A 24101-nucleotide genomic window follows, 5' to 3' on the forward strand; every position below is an offset into this window, starting at 1 on the left:
CATCTCACTTTCTTATATGACACAGATTTAAGTTTTCACTCTTTTCTTGAGGGTCTTCCACACACACCCCTCCCACCGTTGGGAGCAATGCTGTGGCACTAGGCTTCTCCATTTGTATAATAGTCATATTCCAGGTTCCTACCCTCCCAAGGTGCTAAGATGGTGCTGCCATCTTTGCCAAGGCCCTGTAGCTGGAGGGTGGCAGAGCCGGCACTTGGAGCCTGGTGTCTGCCCTAGCTCTGTTGCCTGCACACTTGGCCCCAACTCATAGTACCTGGGCTATAGAACTGTCTCCTTGAGTGTTCCCAGACTCATCTTGGGGGAGTGTATGAATGTGCTGGTTGGAAGGTTGCCAGGGCAAGTCCTGGGGACCCTCACTGCTGTCTGGGTGGTTCTGTTTCAAGGCTGCACACAGGCTGGTCCGTGCATACCTACCAGACCGAGAAGCAGAGGAAGAGCCAGTGCCTCAACCCGGGGGAGGTGGAGACCATCCTGCAGGTCATCCAGAGGGCCGAGAGGCTTGACGTCATGGAGCAGCAGAGGATCGGGTAAGGGCTGCACCCGAGATGCGCAGGAACGAGATGGGGTGAGAGGAAAACAAGGTGTTAGTGCAAGACCAGTGGACCAGGAGCCTGGTTCTCTGAGTTTGAGTGCTGACTTTGCACCACTGGGATGAATCAGAAGGTCACAAAATCTAACCCCTCCCCAGCTTCTCTGCCTGAACACCCCGGAGCCTGCCGCTCCTAACTAACCCACCAAAGCCTCCATTTTTGTCTATGTAAGATTGATATCCAGTACCTGTCTGTCACTTTGTCATCCTGTGGTGGCCTGTGTATTGCTATGATGTTGGAAACTATACCATGCGTATTTCAAATGTCAACAGGGTCACCCATGGTGGACAAGTTTTAGCAGAGCTTCCAGACTAAGACAGACTAGGAAGAAAGGCCTGGTGATACTTCTGAAAGTTAATCAGTGAAATTCCTATGGATTACAGCATAATATTGTTCAATTTAGTGCTGGAAGGTGAGCCCCCCAGGTTGGACCAAACCAAACCCACTGCCATTGAGTCAATTCTGACTCATAGCGACCTGTATTGGGTTTCCAAGTTATAAATCTTTACAGAAGTAAATTGCCTCATCTTCCTCCTGTGGAGTGGCTGGTGGGTTTGAACTGCCTGTCTTTTGGTTAGCTATCCAATGCCTTAACCACAGTGCCACACTCAAAATATGCAGTGGCTGCAGCAATGGATTCCAGCATACTCACCATCATGAACATGGTGCAGGCTTGGGCAACGTCTCATTCTGTTGCACATGGGATCACCATGAATTGGAGCCAGCTTGGTGGCAACTAACAACAAGATGGGGATAGGACTGGTATGTGGATGCCAGGCTGTGGGGAGGATGGAGGATTGTGGTGAAACGCTTTAGGGACCATTCACTCTGCACACTAAGGATCAGCCATGGCTCAGCTGAAGGAGGGTGTTAATTCGGGGTTGACCCATAAGAGGGCCATCTCCAACAGGAGACCTCTCAAGTCTCTTCTCATCCCCAAGGTCACTCACTGACTGCTACACAAACTTCAAACGTTGACTGCTAACCAGAAGGCTGGCGGTTCAAACCCACCAGCCACTCCTCAGAAGGAAGGGTGGGCAATCTGCTTCTGTAGTGATACTGCCTCGGCAACCCAAGGAAGGGTCACTATGAGTCGGGTCTGACTCGACGGCACATAACAACAACAACATAAAAATAAGCAAAAATACACCCATTCAGCAATTTCCACATGTATAACTCAGTGACTTTGGTTACATTCTTCACATTGTGTCGTCATTCTTGCTGTATCTTCTCAAATTATTTCACCACCATTACTTTAGACACACTGCCCCATAGACTTCTCATCAGTGCCTTAGAGTTGCTATTATCTATTTGATCTCATACAGATAATTCTTTAAAAGAGCACAGTGCTCGAGGCAAACATTCTTTATTAGTTAAGTTAAACTCTTGTTTGGTTTAAAGGTGACTTCAGGGAATAGTTTCAGTTCAAAGTTTAAAGATTATCTCAGGGAAATAGATTTAGGGGTTCTTCCAGTCTCAATGGGTCCAGTAGGTCTGGAGTCCATAAAAATTTGAAATTCTTTTTAACATTTTCCCCGTTTTGACCAGGATTCAGTTATTGAGTCCTTAATCAAACCATTCCATAATGGTAGCCCACCCACTTCAAAAGGAGCTCTGGGCATGCAGTGTTTAAAGTATTTGACTGCTAACCCACCAGCTGCTCCATAGGAGAAAGATGAAGCAATCTGCTTCAGTAAAGACTTATAGCCTTGGAAACCCTATGGAACAGTTCTACTCTGTCCTAAAGGGTCACTATGAGTTGGAATTGACTTGATGGCAATGGATTTCTGTCCACTTCTGCCTTATGGCAAAAGAGGTAGTAGTTCATGGAGGCAGTTAGAGCTGCAGTCCATTTCCTTCTCTGATTCCTGGGTCTCCTTTCCCTGCTGCTCCAGACTACTCGAGATCATTTGTTGGGTTTGGGGTGGCTGCTTCCAAGCTTTTAAGACCCCAGGCACTACTCAACAAGTCTTTAAACATTTTTGTTGTGTCTTTTTTCTTTGTTTATATACAAAAGCAATTTATACTTTGTAGAAAAGTGGAAAAACACAGAAAAGCATTAAGTCAGAAAATACAAGTGCATTGCATTGGACAGGAATTAATTTGATTCTGTCTTCCTTATTCTTCTTCCATTTATCTTTCCCTGTGACATAAATGATCAATTTTAAAAAATCAGACATTGTAGAAATGCACAATTTTAGGAAATGACACCCCTGTGGTGACATCACTGTAAAGATAACTGCTGTTCCTAACAGTTTGCAGTCATACTGGCTTAATGCCATTACTTCATTACTAAAAGGGTTTATACCATGCATACTAGTTGTATTTGCCTCTTCTTCTTCTTCTTTTCTTTTTAAAGCTAACATGACCACAGCCTTGCCCTCTCATAGATGATGCCAAGCTCCCTGCAAGCCCTCTTCAGACAGCAAATGCCCATCAGAGATGATTGGCATGATTTGCCTGGGTGTACCATTGGCATCCCTCAGCCCTCCCAGGAGGGTTTGCTGGAAGCAGGTGGGGGTGTATGTGTGTAATGGTGGGCTCTCCTTTGCCATAGGAAGCATTTGCCAGCCCCTCATTCTACCTGGGCTGCTGTCTTTGCCTTCCCTGTGCCACCTTAGTACCTCCCATTGTCTGCTCCATCTGTGAGTGTGGCTTTGGCAGGGTGTGTGTGTGTGTGCCTGTGTGTGCGTGTGTGGAAATTCCCAGAAGGCAGTGCCTTGGGGTTTAATCATCTGAGATGGAGGTGATGGGTCCTGTATTTTCACATGAATTAGGAAGCATGAAAAAGAAGGTCATGCTGATTGCGGTCCCTAAGGAGAAAGCAGATCATACCAGGGCTGAAGCTGGGTTTGCCCCCAGAAAAACCCTGGATGAGAGATGGTCACCCCTAACGAGAACTGCTTGCTGGTTGACATGTGGAGAGAGAGGCAGCCTCATTGCCTGGTTTGCCCTCCCTCTCCTCCTGTGGTAGTACCTGATCATCTCAGGGAAGAGTGGGGTCTCTATGAGAGTGTGGGTCTGGGCCAGACAACACTGTGTGTTGTGGATCCTGTCTCCACCTTTTAGAAGTGGTGAGACCCTGGCAAGTGCCTTTACATCTCTGAGCCTCAGTCTTCTTATCTTTAAAATGGGGAAATAGCGCCCTCCTCACTTGAGGGTTGTGACAATTAGAGGAGATCATGTTACCCATGCTTTGTCCTGAGTTCATTCAAGAAACTTCACTAAGTGCCCACTGGGCTCTGAGGATACAGTGCCCAGCTAAAGAGAAGTGGCCACCAATTTCATGGTGGTTGTACTGTGGTGGGGGTCACACTGTGATGAAGGGCTGTGGGACCCTGGAGATTAGCACTGATCTCAGACTTAGCAGAGACCCAATAGGTACAACTTCTCCATTTGCCCAGGTGCTCAAACCAAAAGCTTCTAGGTACCCTGGATCACTGTCTTTCTCTCATCTCCTCCCACCTCAAACCCATTGATGCTGCCTCTGAAATGCAGTCCATCCTGGTTTCAGCCTTCTTCCCTGGGCCATGGTCACCACCTCTTCCTGACCTCCCCATCTCCAGACTCCCCCCTGTAATCCCAGCTTCCACAGAAGCCAGAGTGAGATTTTTAAAATAGGACTCAGATCAAATCACTTCCCTGCTTAAAACTCTTCAATGTGGTTTCACATTGATCTTAGAAAAAAATGCACACTTCATTCTGTGACCTGCAAAACCCCTGTCATCTGGCCCTGCCTCTCCCTCCAGCCTCATCTTATACTTGTTTCCCCTCTTGTTCTCAGGGTAGTAGCCACAATGACCTCCTTGCTGTTCTCCAATGTGCCAGCCCCTTTCTCACCTCCAAGCCTTCGTGCTTGCTGTTCCCTCTGCCCGGCATGCTTTTCCCATTGGCTCTTCACCTCCTTCTCCTCTCAGTTCACATGTTCACAGAGAACCTTTCCCTGATCAGCATCTCAGATGCCTCTCCTTCTATAGTCTCTCTCCCCTCCCCCTACTTATTTGTATTTCATGGTGTTTCTATCTGAAATTGTTTTGCTTATTTACTTATTTATGGAGTTTCTTGAGCAGGGACCATGTCTGTCTCTCACTTGTTTTTACAATATTCCCAGCTCCTACTACTACTGCAGTCTCTGGCGTATATTAGGTTCTCAATTAATCGTTGATAAGTAAATGAATGAATGGGAGTTAGCCAGGAGAAGGGGTGGGCAGTGAATATTGTCCCAGGTGAAGGGACAGCACATAGCACATTACCACATATAATTCTGGGGCCGGGCCTCATGGTGGCCATACCTGGGAAGTGGTTAGAATTGAAGACAGGAAGTCCATTCCTTCTGATTTCCGTATCCTGTACTGCAGGCGGCTGGTGGAGCGGCTGGAGACCATGAGGCAGAACGTGATGGGGAATGGCCTCTCCCAGTGTCTACTCTGTGGGGAGGTGCTGGGCCTCCTGGGCAGCTCATCAGTGTTCTGCAGAGACTGCAGGAAGGTAAGGCCCTGCTATGCAGCCTGGACCAGCTCTGGGGCTTTGCACCCTGGCTCCCAAGACTACATGTCTGTTAATGTGTGTGCACGCGGTATCCTAGTTTCTCAGAAAGAAGGCCCAGGGCCTGAAGGTGAGATGGCTTAGCGTTTAGGCCTGGCTCTGGGATGTGGACCTCTGGGGTGTGAACCCAGCTCTTCCACTAGTCATATGACCTCCGAGAACTTGCTTAATGTCTAAAGCCTCATCTTCCTCATTTGTAAAGTGGGAATAATGAGACTATGTGTCTCAGAGAGTTGTGAGGATTAAATATTATTAGATGCAAAACTCTTAAAGCCTTGCTTGGCACATAATTTTTTAATAGATATTAACAGTTATCATTAGATAGCACTTTTATTCTCAGAGCCAAGTAGTATGCAGGCATTGCCCTTTCTACTCACTCAGGACGGGGTTCCATTCTGAAAACTCCCTCATAATTTGATTTTGATGTAAGTTGAATACCTCTTTTTTTTTTTTTTTTTTAAGTTTTCATTATCATTGCCTTTTATTATCAGTAGCTTTATCAATCTGATCTTTATCTGTCTTTGGGGTTGGAAATATTACACATAAACTTACCGATACATTTTAATGTATACATTCATAAAAGAATACACAATCATAAAAATGTACTCCAATGAAATGTACTCCAGTGATGGAGAGCTGCGCAACATTGGCCTTTTGTCGTTTGCAGTAATAATTCCACTTGTGGAAGGTTCTAGATTATCCCTGGGAATGGGGATGGTGTTTCTAGTCAGAAAATTAGTGAGAGTTGTCTGAATGGTCCTTTTCTTCATATATTTCATGTTAATATTTCATGGCTTCCTGAATCTCTCAACTTTAGAAAAGCAATCAGTATTTGGTCCATGTTTTCAAGCAACTGAAGCTTCTAATTTAGTTGAGAAAAAACTTAATCTTTTCACTATAAAATTTTTTCCTCCTTCCTCTTCCTCATTATTTTTTTCTTCTTCAGCATTTCTTTCCTCTTCAAAATCCATTAAGTCCGGGTCTGTCAAATCCCCTTCATTCGTGATGTGTGACCTGTTCTACATTGGAAATAATGAGGTTCCGTGTTCTTGCCATGTGGACGATTTTCACATTGGTTGAACAAGACAGTCCTTCTTCACGTGTTGTTTTGCCACCTTTCTTGTCATTAATGATCTTCATAATCTTCACCTTTATATCTATGTCTAGGACCTTCCTCATCTTCTTTTTTGCGTTGGAACTTCCAGTGGCATGACCTCTTTTGCTGGACATATTGTTGGGGCTATAAACAATGCAAGTGTTACAGTTAGAGAAAAACTTGAACAAGCAGCTTCAAATTAACAACCGATGCTCCTTGTGGTATGAATCACTGAATAAGATCACACTGTAGACCTGGTCTACAATGATGATGTCAGCATCAGTGTGGTAACAATGAAATTGGAGTCATAATGGTGCATGTTCAGTTCAATTCTTTTATGTCGTTAGAGTCAAACCAAACCAAACCAAACCAAACCCACTGCCATCAAGTCAGTTCTGACTCACAGTGACCTCCATTGGGTTTCCGAAGCATTAAATCTTTACGGAAGTAGATTGCCCAGTCTTCCTTCCATGGAATGGCTGGTGGGCTTGAACCACCAACTTTCTGGTTAGCAGTCAGATACCTCAGGCGCTATGCCACCAGAGCTCATTAGAGTCAAGCACTGCCCAACTTTCTATCCATCAGAACTCTCAATTCTGACACCAACTTCATTGTCATCCAGCCCATAGCCTGGTATATGGCAATGAATTGAACAGTAAATCATAAAATTGGGCATCTGCAAGTGAACATGTGAAAATGATAACACGAGCAGATTATATACTGCATCATTGTATGCACTTATTACTGATGATAAGATATATAAAATAAAACCCCCGAAACAGATAGTCATAAGTGTAGTCCACTGTAGCTCGAACATGTCATACCTCAGGGGACTATCTGTATTTTAAATTGTGCCACGTATTACATTGTTTCGTGTGGGGTCCAAAACTTTTTTAAAATAATTTTTAGTTTCTCCTGGAGTTTCTAATTGACCATTTTTTTTCCTTACTGACCAAAGAGTAATGTATCTTCCAGTCCTCAATGTTACTCTCAAATGTGTGGAGCCTTTTTTGGCAGAAATCCACCTAGACTCTTATTCCTCCCTAAACTAGTTGCTGTGTAACTATTATCTCGGGCCTTCCCTTTACTGCCCTCCAGAGTTAAGAGACGCTGCCTCCAAGATATTCTGTCTCCCTTTTTGTTTTTTACCTTTGTTTTGCTGGAACTCATCCTCAATATCATCATTCAGTATTTTGCCCATAGAATCCTTCAATACCACAACTCAAGGCTTGAATTGTTTCTTTGGTTCCATCAGCTTGAGAAATGCTGAACGTGTGCTTCCCGTTTAGTTTACTAACTCCAGGTCCTTTCATTATAATACTTCACTCTGTCTTCTCGAGCTGGCCTTTGAAGTCTTCTCTTCAGCTCTTTTATCATCAGCAGCGAAGGGCTCAAGTATGGCAAGCGTTGTGAGGATGGTGCACAACCAGGCAGTGTGTGGTTCTGTCCTACATGTAGGGTCTCTACAAGTCAGAGCCAACCCAACAGCACCTAACAGTAACAACAGCAACATCCGCAAATAACCTCTATGTACCTGTCACTGTTTTAACCCTAGCGTTATTGTAGTAAACAAGACAGACAAAGGAATTTCTCTCTTGAGATTACCTTATTATGTAAGGGAACCGGAAAGCAAGAAGGAATAATCAAATAAATATGATTTCAGGAAGTGATACTTAATTCTTGGAAGAAATAACAGGATAGAGGGCTGGACATTGGGTGGAGCAGTAGTGAGTGACTAAGCAAACCAAACTCACTGCCATTGAGTCGATTTTGACTCACAGAGACCCAAATTGGGTTTCTGGGGCTGTAAATCTTCATGGAAGAAGATTGCCCCATCTTCCTTCTGCAGAGCAGCCGCCGGGTTTGAACCGCTGACCTTCTGGTTAGCAGCCAAATGCCTTATCCGCTATGCCACCAGAGCTCCTTGGTAACGGTTGAGAGGTCTGTAAGATACAAAGTGGTCAAAGAAGTGGACTCAGATTTGGCAACATGGAGGTCATTGGTAACTTTGATGAGGGCATTTGCAGTGGCATTTGAAAGCTGAGTGGAATAAAGGAGGTGGTTGTTGTTGTTACATGCCGTCGAGTTGGATCCGACTCATAGCGACCCCTCCTTGGGTTTTTGAGGCAGTATCATTATGGAAGTAGATTGCTCAACCTTCCTTCGGAGGAAAGGAGGTTAATGTGCCCAATTAATAAGTGGGAGTTTGGTTAATAAGTAAGGAAGTCAGGACTTAAGGTAAGGTCATTTTTTTTCCCATTCCATCATGTGTGTGGAACTGATTTGAAGGATGTGAATTAACTACTGAAGGGTCCCAAGAACAGTGGTGTGGTGGTGGGGCTCCATAGTACCTGGACTAGAGACCTATGTGAGTAATGGACACAAACTCAAAAACTCACTGCCGTTGAGTCGGATCCGACCCATAGCGACCCCTCCTTGGGTTTCCGAGCGGTACCACTATGGAAGTAGATTGCCCAAGCTTCCTTCCCAGGAGTGGCTGGTGGGTTTGAACCGCCAGCCCTCTGGTTAGCAGTCAAAGGCCTTAGGCACTACGCCATCAGAGCTCCCATAATGGACACAGGGACCCTGGAATGTCTTGCTCTCAGCTGTTAGGCAGGTGGGGTTGTGTTTTGTGGCTTCTGCCTGGGGGAACTGGGGCCAGCAGTCTGTTTCCTCCTTCCACCCCTCAACCCCACAACTGCTGTGAATCTTCCAGGTGTGTGGGACCATGGAGAAGGGTAAGAGCTCCATCTCTTTCCCGTGGAAAGGTCCAGGGCCTCTGCCACAGAGCAGACTGCTGCTGCCCCTGGCTACTGAAGGGTTAATGCCAGCTGCTCCTTGGAGAGCATTTCCTAGCAACTGTGGCAGTCCCAGAGGAGCACCTCAGCTGGCAGAGTGGGGGTGGGGTGGGGGATGTGCCAGGACCCTGCAGCACTGGGCTGTCGGGAGGACATTTCCATTTGAAATTGCTCTTACTTTGCAGCAAGCTGGGAACTTGGTCTTGGCTTGGACAGTCAGGTGAAAGAGTCCTTTGAGCTTCTGAGGGGACTTATTCCTGAGTGAAGGTGGGAGGAGAGGGTTAGGGAGGGCCACTGCTGAATGATGGGCACTTGGGCAGTTTTCTTTATCATCTTTGAGAAGATTGTGGCATTCATTCGCTCATTCGTTCTGCAGATAACGGAGTGGCCACCATGTGCAGACCCTGTTCTAGTGCTTACAAACAGTGGACAAGACAAAGTCCTTGCTCCCTGGAGATTATTTTCTAAGGGTAGGAGGAGAATGACAACATACACATGAATAAATGTAAAGTGATGTCAGCCTTTGTAGGGCTCTGTGATGATTTAAAACAGAGTAGTGTGATAGAGCGTGACTGGTGGTCAGGGAGGACCTCTGTCAGCTGAGACCTGCACACCAGCAGGAGCTGGACCCCAGAAGAGCTGGGCTGGAAAAATGTTTCAGGCAGAGGGAACAGCAAGCACAAAGGCCCTGAGGCAGCTGGGCCTATTCAGGGAACAGATGAAGGCATCTGGGCAGAAGGAGCAAGAAGTGGGCGTGAGCCGTTCCCACAGAGCTTTGCTGTTTTGTTCTAAGTTTGACAGGAAGCTTCTGGAGTGTTTTAAGCAGTATGATGTGATCTGATTTGTGTTAAGTAATGACTCCAGCTGCTCTGTGGAGAGTGGATGGCAATGGGACATAGAGTGAAAGCAGGAACATGAATAAGAGTTAGTGGGGACAGCCATCACTAGGTGATAAAGGGGTTGGGGTCAAGGCAACATAGGGATGAGGCCATATGCTAAGAGAGAGCCTTGGCCTCTTCCCTGTATTCTAAGTGGCCAGAGAAGGATGAGAGAGAAGGAAAGAGCATTGTAGACGGCAGATGGACCAGGAGGGGAGTTCACTTGGTCAGCTGCCCAGTGAGGGGCCCCAGGCAACTTCTGAGTTGGCCAGTAATTATTCTTCCCACAGATGCCATGCGGTGCCCAGGGATCCTGACTGGCTCCAGTGGGGCTCATCTTGCACTTCCACTGGGTACCTTTTGGTTCCCCCAGGCCTGTGGTCTCTTCCCTGACAAGCAGCAGCTAGTGCATGAGAAGAGCTGGCTTTGCTCTTCCCACCAGACAGGACCCCTTTGTCTTATGAGCAAGGCCATAGGAACCAGCTGGGTTTGGACTGAGGCCCCAGCATGGCCACAGTTGAGGGACCTAGTATAAGCCACTTAGCCTCTCTGGGCCTGTTTCTTCCTCTGTAAAATGGGTGGGTATGGGGAGTATGTGAGGCATGAGGGCATGGCCAGGTGGTAGGTAAGGGATTCTAGGAAGCTATCTGGGACAGGAAGTAGACCCAGGCCTGGGGTGGCACACCCTCAGGTCTCAGTTCCTGGATGTAGAGGCGGCCCAGTGAGAGTCCTCGCAGTGATGAGTAGCTACAAGCTAATGAGTGAGCAAGCTAATGGGTGGCGCCAATGCTACCCTCTGGGTGGTGCAGAGGCCCCTTGGGAATTGGGCTGCCAGCCAGGCTGCCACCCTCATTATCAGGGCTGTGGGAGGAGGGAGCAGGGCACCGGCTAATTAGAGAGGCCAGCACTCCTAATTGCTGAGGTTCTGAGTCAGCCATGGGCCCAGCTTCAAATGGGGAGGCCCAGGCAGCGCTGCAGAAGAGCCCACCTGAGCCCGAAATAGCCTGTCACCGTGCTGGAAGGTAGTCAGGTGTTCCCTGGTTTCAGCCAAAATGTGACCCACAGCATGGGTGGGAGGAGACTGGGCGTGAAACGAAAAACTCGGTAATGTGTGCTGTTGTCACTGGTTGCCATCCAGTTGGCTCTGACTCATGGCGACCTTACGTAGAATGAAATGTCGTCCAGCCCTGCTCCATCGCCATGAGATCACTGGTATCTTTGAGTGTGTTGTTGCATCCGTGTGTCTGTCCACCTCACGGAGGGTTTCCTTCATTTTCTTCTTCTAGTGAGTGGTCTTTCTTGATGATGTGTCTAAAGAAAGCAAGACAAAGTCTCACCATCCTTGCATCGAAGGAGCGTTCCAGTTGTATTTCTTCTAAGACTGATTTGTTTGTTCTCTGGCATAGTGAAAGAAAGGCGCTCTGGTGGCATAATGGTAAGGCATTTGGCTGCTAATCAGAGGTTGTTGGTTCAAACCCATCAGTTGCTCCACAGAGGAAGATGAGGCAATCAAGCTACTTCTGTAAAGATTTACAGCCTTGGAAACCTTATGGGGGTTACTGTAAGTCAGAATCAACTTGATGGCAGAGGGATTTTGGTTATGGTGAAAGAGGAAGGGGCAGCCTTGTTTTGCGCGAAGCCCTTCAGGGGAATTTCAGTTTAGGTGGGCTCTGGATAGGCCACACTGGAAGGAAGGGACCTGCCTGAAGAGCCCAAGCCAGAAGCTGATCCCTCCCACCTACCTGTTCCAGGCCACTTTGCCTTGTGGAGGTATTTCCTGCTGGAGGTCTGTCCAGACCCCACAACCACCACCACCACCACCACAGATGAGCCGGAAGTGACCCTGGACTGACTGGGGCTGTATAGTTTTCCTGAAGCTTCCAGTTTCCCTCACTGTTCAGTGCCTGGAACTTGAGGCCCATGAGCCCAGGGAGAAACAAATGGGGATTTCTTGTCAGTCCCGTCTGCCCACTGGCCTGAGCGCTCCGCTCCAAGGAGGTAGAGCGCTGCCTGTCCCTGTCCCTGTTTCATTTCCAGCCCCCAGCCGGCTATTCTTATCTGCCAGCAGTAAACCTTCCTAGAAGGAGCCTGCTGACCTCTGAGAGGTACTTGCCTTTTCATTCTTGGAAGCTGTGGGAGCCCTGGTCCTAGCTAGATTCCAGACAGTCCCCACCTCTACCCCACCCCCCGGCCTTAGGGCTGTTGGAAAGAGTTCAGGTACTGACTAGGCCCTACCTACATCTTGCTACTCAAAGTGTGGGGGGAGGACCAGCAGTGTGGTCATCACTGGGCTTGTTGGAAATGCAGAACCTTAGACCCCCACAAGACCTCCAGTCAGAATCTGCATTGAAGCCAGATCCTGCTGATTTGCAGGCTTCTCAGAGCTTGAGAAGCTCTGATCTAGACTATGATTCTCAAAATGTGGTCCCAAGACTGATCAGAAATGCAGATTCTCGGGCCCCACCCCAGACTTACTGAATGGGAAACTTTTAGTGGGTGGGACAACAGTCTGTTTAAACAAGTCTTCCAGGGGGATTCTGATGTCCCTTGGGTTTGAAAGCCCCTGCTGTAAGGCCCCAGCCCCAGACCTGGCTCAGGGCTGCTCAGGGTGAAGGAACCCCCGTGGCCTGGGCTTCTGTCTGCTGCTGTCTTTCCCTTCTCTCTCATTCCCTCCATCCCTGCACACCCCCTCCCGCCCACCACACCCCCCCACACCAGCTCAGGGGTGTGGTCCTTGTCTTACATTGTTTTGTTTTTTAACTTTTTATTGCGATTTGGGTGAAAGTTTGCAGAGCAATTTCATTGTGGTGGCATAGTACCTACTAACCAGAAGGCTGGTGGTTCAAACCCACCAGCCACTCCTCAGAAGGAAGATGGGGCAATCTACTTCCGTAGTGATCCTGCCTTGGAAACCCAAGGAGGGGTCGCTATGAGTTGGATCCAACGCGACGGCAGTGAGTTTGGTTTTTTGGTTTATTCAACAGGTCATACTGATTGAGCTTCGTGACATTGCTTACAATCCCTGCAATGGAACAACTCTCTTCCCACTTCCTCCCTATGGTTCTTGTCCCTGGGTCCCTCTTTCCTATGCACTGCTGCCTTCTGAGTGTCCTTCCTACAGGAATGCTGCTGTTCTCATCTCCCGTGGTTGACAGTTCTCAGGAGTGTGCGGCTCTGATATGATCGCTCACCCTGTAGGCCTGCCCGTTGTTTGGCTGCATAAGTTCAGTTCCAGGTGACAAGGGACCAGTCTCAGGGGGTTTACCAGTCTCTATGAGACCAGTAATCCTGGCCTTTTTTATGATTTTGAGTTTTTTCCTACATTTTTCTTCTACTCTATGTGGGATCTCCAGTTTTGATCCCCTTCCACGTGGTTGGCAGTGATAGCCAAGCACTATCTAGTTCTTCTGGTCTCAGAGTCGTGGAGGCTGAGGTGCCCCGGTCCACTAGTCCCTTGGATTAATTCCTTGTCCTACATGGTGATACCTTTAGGGTTTGTAAAGCCTTTCACAAAAATCATTGTCTGTGGTCATCAGGACAAAGCTGTGAGGAAGGCAGGGAGATAAGGCTCCTCCCCAGTTACAGAGAACAGGAGCTTCAGAGCAGTGCTATGACCTGCTTGGGGTCACCTGGCTGGACAGTGGGGCAGCTGGGTGCCAGGTCAGAGGGGCATCCACTTTGCCACACTGTCTCCCTTCTTTCAGACCAAAGGCTTTAAGCCTTATGCTTCCTCTTCCATGGAGAAGTGTTCATAGCTTTCTAAAGGAGGATACAGGAGGCACTTTAAGCCACGAGAGTGCGTCTCCGATGGATGTCAGCATGGAAGATGCCTTTGGGGAGCCAAGAACACATCAGTGGCCCATCTGGGATGCTACCTTCTTACTATCACTGCCCCACACCAGCACTGACCACTGGCTGCCCACACACACACACACCCTAACCCCCCACCCATTTCACCCCCAATCCCAGAAAAAACTTTTCCAGTCACTTCCCCTAGACCTTCAGAAGCACACCTGAGTCTTCCCAGGGTATTCCCAAGGCAAAACCTAAACATGTGTGGCTGACTGTGCAGGCAGAGAACAGAGCACCCCCTTGGCGACGTTTCCCTCCTCTGTAGCCAATGCCATTCCCCATCCTTGCAAATGAAATTGAATCGCATGAAGGCCTTGTCCCTCTGCATTGTTTTTTTCATTCATTCATTCTACAGAGTTGTATTGGGTCCCAACTATTTGCCGGGCCCTGAAGCCAGAATGATGAAGAGGCGTGAAGCGGACTAGGTAGAAGGGTCTGGCAGTCTACTTCCGGAAATCAGTCACTGTAAACTCTGTGTATCTGGGGTCGCTGTGAGTCAGGGGCCAGCACAACGGCAGTTAACAACAGCAAAGGTAACCCAAGGAGCGTGGGAGCAGCTACAACAGTAAGAACTGTGCTTATCTCACTCTGTGCCAGACTGTTCTAAGGACCCTTCATATGTTCACTCATTTAATCCATCCAACAACCCTGTGGGTCGGCACTGTTAGGATTCCCCTTTTGACCTTGCCCATGCTCACTCAGCTAGTTAGTTGTGGAGCTAGGATGTGAACCTAGGCATCTGTTCTGAGCATCCTTGCACTACATCACCCTCAGAGAGCTTATTATCTAGAAAGATGAGAGACAGACAATAAACAAGCTAGTATGATAATTTCAGAAAGTAGCAAGTAAAAGCATAAAGGATGGGGGGCGTGAGAAGGGTCCTGGTGGGTCTCTATGGGGAGGTTGCATCTGAGCTGAGCCCACGGTGAAAAAGAACCAAATACGGCAGATGAGTGTCCCAGCAGAGGGAGAGGCAGGGATGAGGCATGGGGGTGAAAACGAGCCTGGCATAATTAAGGAACTCCAAGAAGGTCAGAGAGACGTGGAGAGAGAGGGAGCCCTGCAAATGACCCTCCAAAGCTCTGCAGGGCCTACATAGTAGGGGTTGCCCCACTATATGCTCCTTGGATCAACTTTGTCGTTAACTGCCGTCCTGTTGGCCCCCGACTCATAGTGACCCCGGATACGTAGAGTTTTCAATGACTGATTTTCAGCAATAGCTTGCCAGGCCTTTTTAGCTGGGCTGGAAGCTCCACGGACACCCATTCAGCATCACAGAAGCATGCAAGCTCCCCGTCAGACAGGTGGTCACTGTGCTTAAGGTGCATCGGCTGGGACTGAACCCAGCCTCCTGCATGAAAGGCAGGAATTTGACCACCGAGCCACCAGTGCACCACACAAGCCAGTGGCCATCAAGTTGACTCCGACTCATGAGGACCCCCTGTGTGTCAGATAGAACCGTCCCCCATCGAGTTCTCAATAGCTGATTTTCCAGGAGTCGATTGGCAGGCTTTTCTTTTGAGGCACTCTGGATGGACATGCACCTCCAACCTTTCAACTAGCAGCTAAGAGCATTGACTGCTTTTGCACCACTCAGGGACTCCTTTTCTTGGATTAACTCGAGTCCCCTCAAATAGGAGGAGGCCATTTTTTGCAGGGCCTTCCAAATAGGGGCCATGGTGAAAGTCATTCGTTGTCTCCCTGTCCCCACTCCCTTTGCCAAGCATAACCTTGGAGTCTCTGTCCCTCCAGTGGAGCCACAAAGCAGGCAGCCTCTTTGAGAACTAGCTGTTTCATCTGTGCTGCCTCGGAGTTGGCCTCATGCCCATGTCCTTTCTCCTCCGCAGCCTAATTCAGATGTAGAAGATGTGTGTTTGTGCCTCATTACAGAGATGGATTTTTTCATTCAGCTGGTGATGTTTCCTAAATTCCCAGGAAAAGTCACTTAATTCATCTGCCCTAGGGGCTCGCTCTGGCTGCTCCTGCGGCGAGGTTGTTGGCAGGAATTGACTTGGCTTCTGTGGCCCGGCATTGGAGGATTGGACCAGACACCACGCAGCATCTTGGAACATCTGCCTTTTCGGGAGTCTGATGACAACATCTCCATTAGGGCACATGTTCTTCTTGCTGCTTGGTGACTGTGCGTCTTTTCTTCCCACACGGTAGCTTCTTTTTTGTCACTTTGTGCTGCTCAGAGCCCATTCTGTTTACCCCATTATGCTACTGACCTTCTGCTCAGGGTCATCAGGACAGAGGCAGCTAAGGAGCTACAGAGAGCCAGGTGGGCTTAGGGACTACCCGACCCCCTGGTGACAATGCCTGGAGCTACTTGGAGGGAGACCAGCCCTACTGGGGACATGGGTCATTCCTACAGCTCTCGAAGGCCTGTGCCCACCTAGCTCACTTTTATATCAGTCCTGTGTCACGTCCTTAGGGTGAGGAGGTGGAAACAGTCCCCAGCCCCCGCCCTCCAGGAGCTCACCATCTGCAACAGACAATACAGAGTGAGAAGAGTGGGGAATGAAAGGTACAGGGAGCCTGCGAGTGGAGAAGTGTGAGGGCTGCAGCGTGGGGGTGACATGTGAGCCAGGCATCAAGGGTGGTCACAGGTTGTCAGGGGAGGGCACAGCATTGTAAGGGTGGGTGATGAGAAGGGACAGGTTGCAGGCGGGGACTGGTGGGCATCTGGTGGTTTGTATGTTCAGTGGTAGAATTACTGCCTTCTGTGGCAGACACTCTCGTTCAATTCCTGGCCACGGCACTTACTTCATGCACAGCCAGCACCCGTCTGTCAGTGGAGGCTTGCTATGATGCTCAACAGATTTCAGTGGAGCTTCCAGACTAAGACCGACTAGTGGAAAAAGGCCCAGTGATCTACTTTCAAAAATCAGCCAGCGGTAACTCTGTGGTTCACCATGGTCTGTGCCCACTATGCGCAGTGTCGCTGGGAGTCCAGGGCTGACTCAGTAGCAGCTAACAACTGTGTGACCCTTCCCTGCTCTGGGCCTCTTATCCTCACCTGTAAAAGGACAGTACCTTCCAGCAGTCTCCTCCCATGAAGCTCAGGCTGTCTGCCCCTGCAGTATTGATGCCCTGAACCTGCTCCCGGGAGACCTACAGCAACCCCTACAGAACCGGGAGTGGCAGTAGCCAAAGCTATGAGTGAAAGGTCACTGCTCCATCGGTTTGTTGTTCTGAAGCTTCCTTATTCGCTTCCCAGTTGGCTTTGACTCAGGCTAACCAAGTCAGTGTCCTCTGAACAGGGAGAAGCCCACTCTGCCTCTGATACTCTCTGATGTCTTGTGCCCTGCATGAGCCCCAGAAGGGAAGTCGGGGAAAGGCAATGATTATACCCATTTTCCAGATGAAGAAAATAAGGCTCAGAGAGAGAACTCACTCCCAGTGGTGTAACCGGGGCCTTGCAATGACTCCCACCTCTTGGTTCAGAACTTTGCCCACATACCTATGGGAAGTGAAGAGAGCTACTGACATGCAGGGAACCATCTCTCCAAAGGAAAAGTGATGTCTGCTGCCAGCTTGTAAATGGGGTCCCAGGCCAATGACTAAGTGCCTCCCACACTGGGGAAGGAATTGTACCTCCTAGGGTGGCGGTACCATCCATGGTACAATATGGTGCCCAGGACCGGCTTATGGAAACCCCAAAGCCCTAACCCCTTCCTGAGGCAGTGCCCCCATAGAGTGGGTCGTTATACTGGGATGGCTGAGCCGGGGCAGTGGTGGGACACACACGGAGGTTTGCAGAGCGATTTACGGTTGTTGAGTCATGGGCCAGAGTCACCATAAGACCAGCTTCCCTGCTAAGTGGGGAGAAGCTTCTGCAGGGTTGGATCCAGGTGTTGGGAACACTGGTCAAGTCCCCTGAGGACACCTGCCAGGCACCCCTACAGGCCTTGTACCTCCCAGCCCTTAGCTCGGTAGCTATTTTCCCCCAGGGTCGGGTCAGTGTAGCTTTGAGAACGCTGGCAGCAGGAAGCATTGTTGGCAAATCTTTTTAGTGGCTGTTACTGGGAGCGAGAATTCTGTGCGGCCTGTTGTGCTCTGTTGTAGTAAATGACAGATAATGACATTTCCAGTCGGTGGCGTGGCCTGCTGCACACGTGGCCGTCACCTTGCCTGCAGCCGCCACACTTCAGGGCCTGTGATCCTTTATCGCGCTCCATTTGCCCTTGTTTTTCCTGCTGAAGCACTGCCCTTACTGTTGTCTGCTGTTCACTGACCTTAACTCTGGTAGGACTCAGCCCGTCCTCCTGTTCTCCCATGGGAGGGCACCAGGGGCAGCCCTTCTGCCGATGGGGGAAGCCAAGGGCAGAGAGTGGGAGTTGGTTCCTCTCCACGAGGCTCCTTTTAGCCTAGACCCCAAAGCCAAGAAAGAATCAGGCCTTTATCAGCATCTTTGGGGTTCTTCAGCCCTCTCACTTCCAAACTTGTTCCTCACCCCTGTCATCCCACCTTCTGTGGGTGAGAGAGGCAGAAATGATTCTCCTAGGGTTTCAGATGAGAAACTGAGGGCAAGAGGGGTTGTGATCTGCCAGGACCAAAATCCAGGCCTTCCCGAGACTTCTCGGCCCCGGGCACCACTCGCTGAGTTTTCAAGTGCAGACAGGAGTGTGGTTTGGGCCCACCAGGGAGTAAGGCCGGCACTCCGGGGTTGCTAGCCCAGGAGAGGGGTTGCTGTGCCCTTGCAGGGCCCGCCCCCAGGTTGATTTGCTTTTCCAACTGCTCCTCTGCTTCTTGCCTTGTTCATCTTCCCATTGTGTGCACCTCTGAGCATGTTCTCTCTCCCGCCAAAACCTTCAGTGACTCCCTACTGCCCACAGGATAAAGTCTGAATGTTCCCACATGGCATCTGGGCCCCTCAGTCTGTTCCCTAGCCACAGGCTGCTGGCTTCAACAGCATAAATGAAACTTCCGCCTGAGGGTGCCAAGGCCCGAGGGCTGGCCTGACTCCACCAGGCCCAGACCTGCCCTCTCTTTCCTGGAGCTGGTTCCTGTCCTACTGTTGTTGTTGTTGTTGTTATGTGCCGTCAAGTCGACCCCGACTCATAGCGACCCCTCCTTGGGTTTCTGAGGCAGTATCACTACGGAAGTAGGATTGCCCAACCTTCCTTCCGAGGAGTGGCTGGTGGATTTGAACCACCAGCCTTCTGGTTAGCAGTCAAGTGCTTTAGCCACTATGCTACCAGAGCTCCTTCCTGCCCTACTAGGACCCCTGATTGATCATTAGTGCCATTACTCTTAGAGTGTAGAAAAGCCCTGGGGTGTTTGTCTAGTCTGCTGTATTTTTCAAATGAAAGAATCAACTCCAACAATGGGGATTTACTGGATGCAAGCCCTTTCTAGGGTCTCCATGTTGTTGTTGTGACATTCCATAGAGTCAGACCCGACTCATGGCGACCCCTCCTTGGGTTTCCTAGGCAATATCACTACAGAAGTAGATTGCCCAACCTTCCTTCCGAGGAATGGCTGGTGGGTTTGAACTGCCAGCCTTCTGGTTAGCAGTCAAGTGCCTTAGGCACTACGCCACCAGAGCTCCTATTCAGCACATGTTGTTGTTGTTGTTGTTAAGTGCCATCGAGTCAGACCCGACTCATAGCGACCCCTCCTTGGGTTTCTGAGGTGGTATCACTATGGGAGTAGATTGCCCAACCTTCCTTCTGAGGAGTGGCTGGTGGGTTTGAACTGCCAGCCTTCTGGTTAGCAGTCAAGTGCCTTAGGCACTGCACTACCAGAGCTCCCAAGGTACTCCACGGATACCACAATATCAGTGAATCTAAAGCTGGATAGTTCACCCACCCTTTGCCCTTATTACTTCTTCTATATCCTCTCCAAATCCTCACTCTGTTAACCTAACCACCATCTATCCTGTTGGCCAGGTTGGGAGCCTTTCCCTCACCTTCCATGCCCAGTTAAATACAAGGGTTGAATTCCAAAGGCTCTAGGAATGTTCCAGAAAAGGGGCCTCTGCTAAGAAAATGGAGGAAGGCTTGACTAGGAGAGAGATGAGATTCATTTTCTCAAAAAAGTTTCCTTTTTGTCTGAATCCTGGGTCTGTAGCCCTCTCCTTCCCAGCCACCTGACAACACTACGATTCCACCAACACATTGTGCTAGTCACTCGGTGCCTCCTGCCCTCCCTCCCCACCCCATGCCAGGCACACACTAGACTCTAGGAATTTCAATACAAGCAACAGTGTCCTTTTTCTCAAAGAAGCCATGGCCTTAGAGGGGAGCAGTACGAGAGCAGACAATATCAACGTGATGCAATCAATTCGCCTCTAGAAATGTCAACTCACCGTTGGAGGCACATGGTAGAGGGAGGGAGTGACTAGTGCTTCCCCAGGGAAATCACAGAAGAGGAAATATTTGCGTTGTTCCTGAGGGGTAAATAGAAGATTGCTGGGCATGAGGCGGGTCCCTGGGTGGTGCGAATGGCTGATGCACTCAGCTGTTAACCATAAGATTGGAGGTTCAAGTACACCCAGAGACACCTCAGAAGAAAGGCCTGGAGATCTACTTCCAAAAAAAGCAGGCATTGAGACCCGTGGAGCATTGTTCTACTCTAGCCCACATGGGGTCATCATGAGTTGGAGCTGACTCAGTGACAACTGCTTTTTTAGGCATAAGACATGGCCTGGGCAAAAACATGCAAGTAAGATGACTAGTGTGTTGGACACCTTAATACTTTGGGAAGAGCTCTGCTAGCATAGTGCCTAAGGCACTTGACTGTTAACCAGAAGACTGGAGGTTCAAACCCACCAGCCACTCCTTGGAAGGAAGGCTGGGCAATCTACTTCCGTAGCGATACCACCTCGGAAACCCAAGAAGGGGTCACTATGAGTCAGGTCCAACTCAACAGCACATAACAACAAAGTGTATTGGGAGTAGACAGCAAAGCATGGTGGGCTGGCATGATGTGCTTAGCAAAGTGATGGGTGATGAGGCTGAAGAGTTAGGTGGGAGCCAAGGAGGAAGGTTTGTGTATGAGTGTATGGGGATCTATGTGTATCTGTTCTTGTCTGTCTTCCATCACCCTATGATCCTCACTGTGTTCCCTGACTAGGCTGGGGCCTAGTAGGGGTTTAGGAAGTGTTTGCTGAATGCCCTGTACCTCACTGGCTCTGACCTACAGTTAAAGGTGCTGTCCACTGAATTCTAGAGGATAAGGTGGTGGAGGGATAACAATGGGATAGTTTCGTCTGGTTGGCTACTGCCTTGCCCACCCATAGAGATTTTAAGCCTTCCAAAAGTAGGACTGTGACTTCAGTGTCTTTGGGGTCGGCCCCAGGCAGATCAGATGCCCTGAACCACAGAATTTCAGAGCTAGACTGGCCTGGCTGGGGTCTCCTTGCTTGCAAAGTGCTGACAGCAGCAAGTGTCCTTTCTCCAAGGTGGGTTCCCAGACAGTCTGTGAGCCAGGCTCACTTGTAGCCATTAGCTCAGGGATTTGGGGGGGCAGGCACTTTCAGGAGGCTGAAAAGGATTCAGGGACAAAAACCACTAACAATCCAGCCTCTCATCAAATGAAATGATGCTCTGGTGTATGGTACCACATGGGTGAACTTTGAAAATGTTATGCTGAGTGAAATAATTTGGACTCAAAAAGACAAATGTTGTATGACCTCACTTATGTTAAAAAAAAAAAAAAAAAAAACAACCCTGGAGCAGGCACATGCATAGAGACCAAAGTTTATTAGTGGTTGCCAGGGGCTGAGGGGGAGGAGGAAGTGGGAGTCAGTGCTGACGGGGTACTGGGTTTCTGTTTGGACTAATGAAAAACTTGTGGAGATGGGTAGTGGTTATGGTAGCACAATACGGTGAATGTAATTAATGCCACTGAATTGTACACTCAAAAAATGGTTGGAGTGGCAAACTTTTGTTAGAGTTTTATAATGCCAATTAAAAAACAAAAGCAAATCCAGCCTCTTCTCTGGCTGTGGCTCTGGGAAACGGGCTTCTTTAACAAAGCCTGGGCCAGGTGCAGCAGGTGCATAGCATCCCTCAGGGAAAAATTGTCTGTGGGAGGCCCTGGCCCAGGGCTTCCAGAAAGAAGAGACTGGTTATGCAACCAGGGCCAGGCTTGAGGAGGCTGGAGCTGGCTTTGTGTGGGGCTTTCAATTCCCTGTGTTCATGTTCCTGGCGTTAGCCAATGTCTATCTCGGAAAGTGGGCCGCTGTTTATCTTCAAAGGAGCTGTATCCCCACTGCCTGTAGGACCCAGCCCCATTCACTTGCTCTGTCCCTGGCTCCTTTGTAACCAGTCAACCCTGTGAACATCCATCTCAACAAGTATGGGGGTCATAAAAGAGCACAGGTGAAAGGCAGAATGGGGAATGGGAATCCTAGTCCAGTCCTCTTCCTGACCTCGTGTGACTTTGGGCCAATTACCTAACCCATCTCTGCCTCAGTTCCATTACTGTTAAATGAATAATCCATATCAAGACCTTATCCCATGCTCAGTGCACAGTAAGTATTATGTTAGCACTTGCTTTTATTATGGTGAACCTGGGCCCCAGTCCTGGCTCTGCCACCCCCCATTATGTGAACTTGGACAAGCAGCCTGCTATCTCTAGACCTTCAGCTGGTCATCCACAAAGTTCAGAACATAAAGTCTCCCTCACAGGGTCATTGTGAAAGTAAACGAGATTAAATATAATAATGATAATGTGTGTTGAGCGCTGAGCGCAGTGCCAGGCATGGAATAAATGCTCAATAAATGGAGGCTATTATCGTTATTAGGAGTTGTAACCCTAAGTAACCACGCAGCAGGGAGCTAGATTGATGTTAAGTCCATTGCCTCCACCAGCTGGGCCTTCCCCTGGCCTGACTCCAGGCCAGCCTGGAAGAGATTCAGGAAGACGAGGGGGGCTGAAGCTGGAAAAGCAGACAGCTGTGTAACGGGGGTGGTCCAGGAGGTGGCTAACCAAAGTTTTAGTCCCCGAGTGATTCTGATGGAGCCACATGGAACTGCAGCTGGGAGTCTAGAGGGCATGAGGAGCTCAGCTGTGGCTCAGGCCATGTCAAGCAGTTTCTTTCTTTAGAGTTAGAAGGAGCTGATAAGGGTCTCTGGTAGCATAGTACCTAAGGCACTTGACTGCTAACCAGAAGGCTGTGGTGGTTCAAACCCACCAGCCACTCCTCGGAAGGTTGGGCAATCTACTTCTGTAGTGATACCACCTTGGAAACCCAAGGAGGGGTTGCTATGAGTCGGATCCAACTCGACTGCACATAACAACAACAAGGGTCCAGGAGCTCTGGTAGCGTAGTGCCTAAGGCATTTGACTGCTAACCAGAAGGCTGGCGGTTCAAACCCACCAGCCACTCCTCAGAAGGAAGGTTGGGCAATCTACTTCTGTAGTGATACCACCTCGGAAACCCAAGGAGGGGTCACTATGAGTCAGATCTGACTCCATCGCAGTGAGTTTGGTTTGGTAATGAGGGTCCCAGAGTCCCTGGGTTGTACAAATGATTAACGCATTTGGCTGCTAACCAAAGCGTCGGGTTCAAATCCACCCAGAGGTGCATCAAAAGGAAGGCCTGGCAATCTGTTTCTGATTGATTTCAGTCATTGAAAACCCTATATAGCACAGCTCTGCTCTGACACTCATGGAATCACTGAGTTGGGGTTGACTCAACAGCAGCTGGTTGGTAATGAAGGTTCCAGGGTTCTCGTTCTGGAAGAATTTGTCCATGCCAAGCAGGGTAGAGCAGGCTGAGGCCAGAGCTTATGGAAAGGCTGAGGGTCAAGGCAGCCTTCACCGTATGACAGAGCTTCACCCACCTGTATGTCCTTCCCGCCTCAGCAGGCTGGTGCAGTGACTGGCGTGGGTCACGCACTGGTGCCAGAAGGTTTTGAGAAGGTTGTGTTAAAGAACCCCTGGGCTGAGTGGCAAGTACATGGATTTCTAGTCCTTGCTCAGCAGTCTTCCCTAGAGACAATCAGTGCAATCTCTTGTCCCCTCACAGGCTGGTCCCCCTCGATGTTTGAGGAGAACAAGTCTGAAGTCCTCTACATGGCCTCCTGACCCAGGAGTTCCTCTGTCTCCTGGATTTTAGATGAAGCCCCTGAGTGGCACCAATAGTTAAGTCCTTGACTGGTTGCCAAAAGGTTGGTAGTTCAAAGCTCCTCGGAGGTACCTGAAGAGAAAGTCCTGTCTGTCTGCTTCCGAAAGAGCAGAGCCATTGAAAACCCCGTGGAGCACAGTTCTTCTCTTGCACACGTGGGGTCACCATGAGTCAGAATCGATTCAGTAGCAACTGTCCATGTTTTAGAGCAGCATTGATGTGCCTTTCAAAGCATAGGCT

General features: G+C 49.2%; 1 protein-coding gene across 1 annotated transcript in view; it reads left to right on the top strand.

Moving 5' to 3' along the window:
• The window catches only part of RPH3AL (rabphilin 3A like (without C2 domains)), a 46948-nt gene that overhangs the window by 3347 nt on the left and 19500 nt on the right, over positions 1-24101 (top strand). Inside the window, exons 2-3 of the mRNA XM_042780487.1 lie at positions 405-548; positions 4970-5099. Coding sequence (XP_042636421.1) covers positions 405-548; positions 4970-5099 — 274 coding nt within the window. The remainder of the gene's footprint in view (positions 1-404; positions 549-4969; positions 5100-24101) is intronic.

This window comes from Orycteropus afer, unplaced genomic scaffold (assembly GCF_000298275.1).
Source record: "Orycteropus afer afer isolate SDZICR_OR568_19922 unplaced genomic scaffold, OryAfe1.0 scaffold00042, whole genome shotgun sequence".
In the NCBI taxonomy this organism is placed as follows: domain Eukaryota; kingdom Metazoa; phylum Chordata; class Mammalia; order Tubulidentata; family Orycteropodidae; genus Orycteropus; species Orycteropus afer.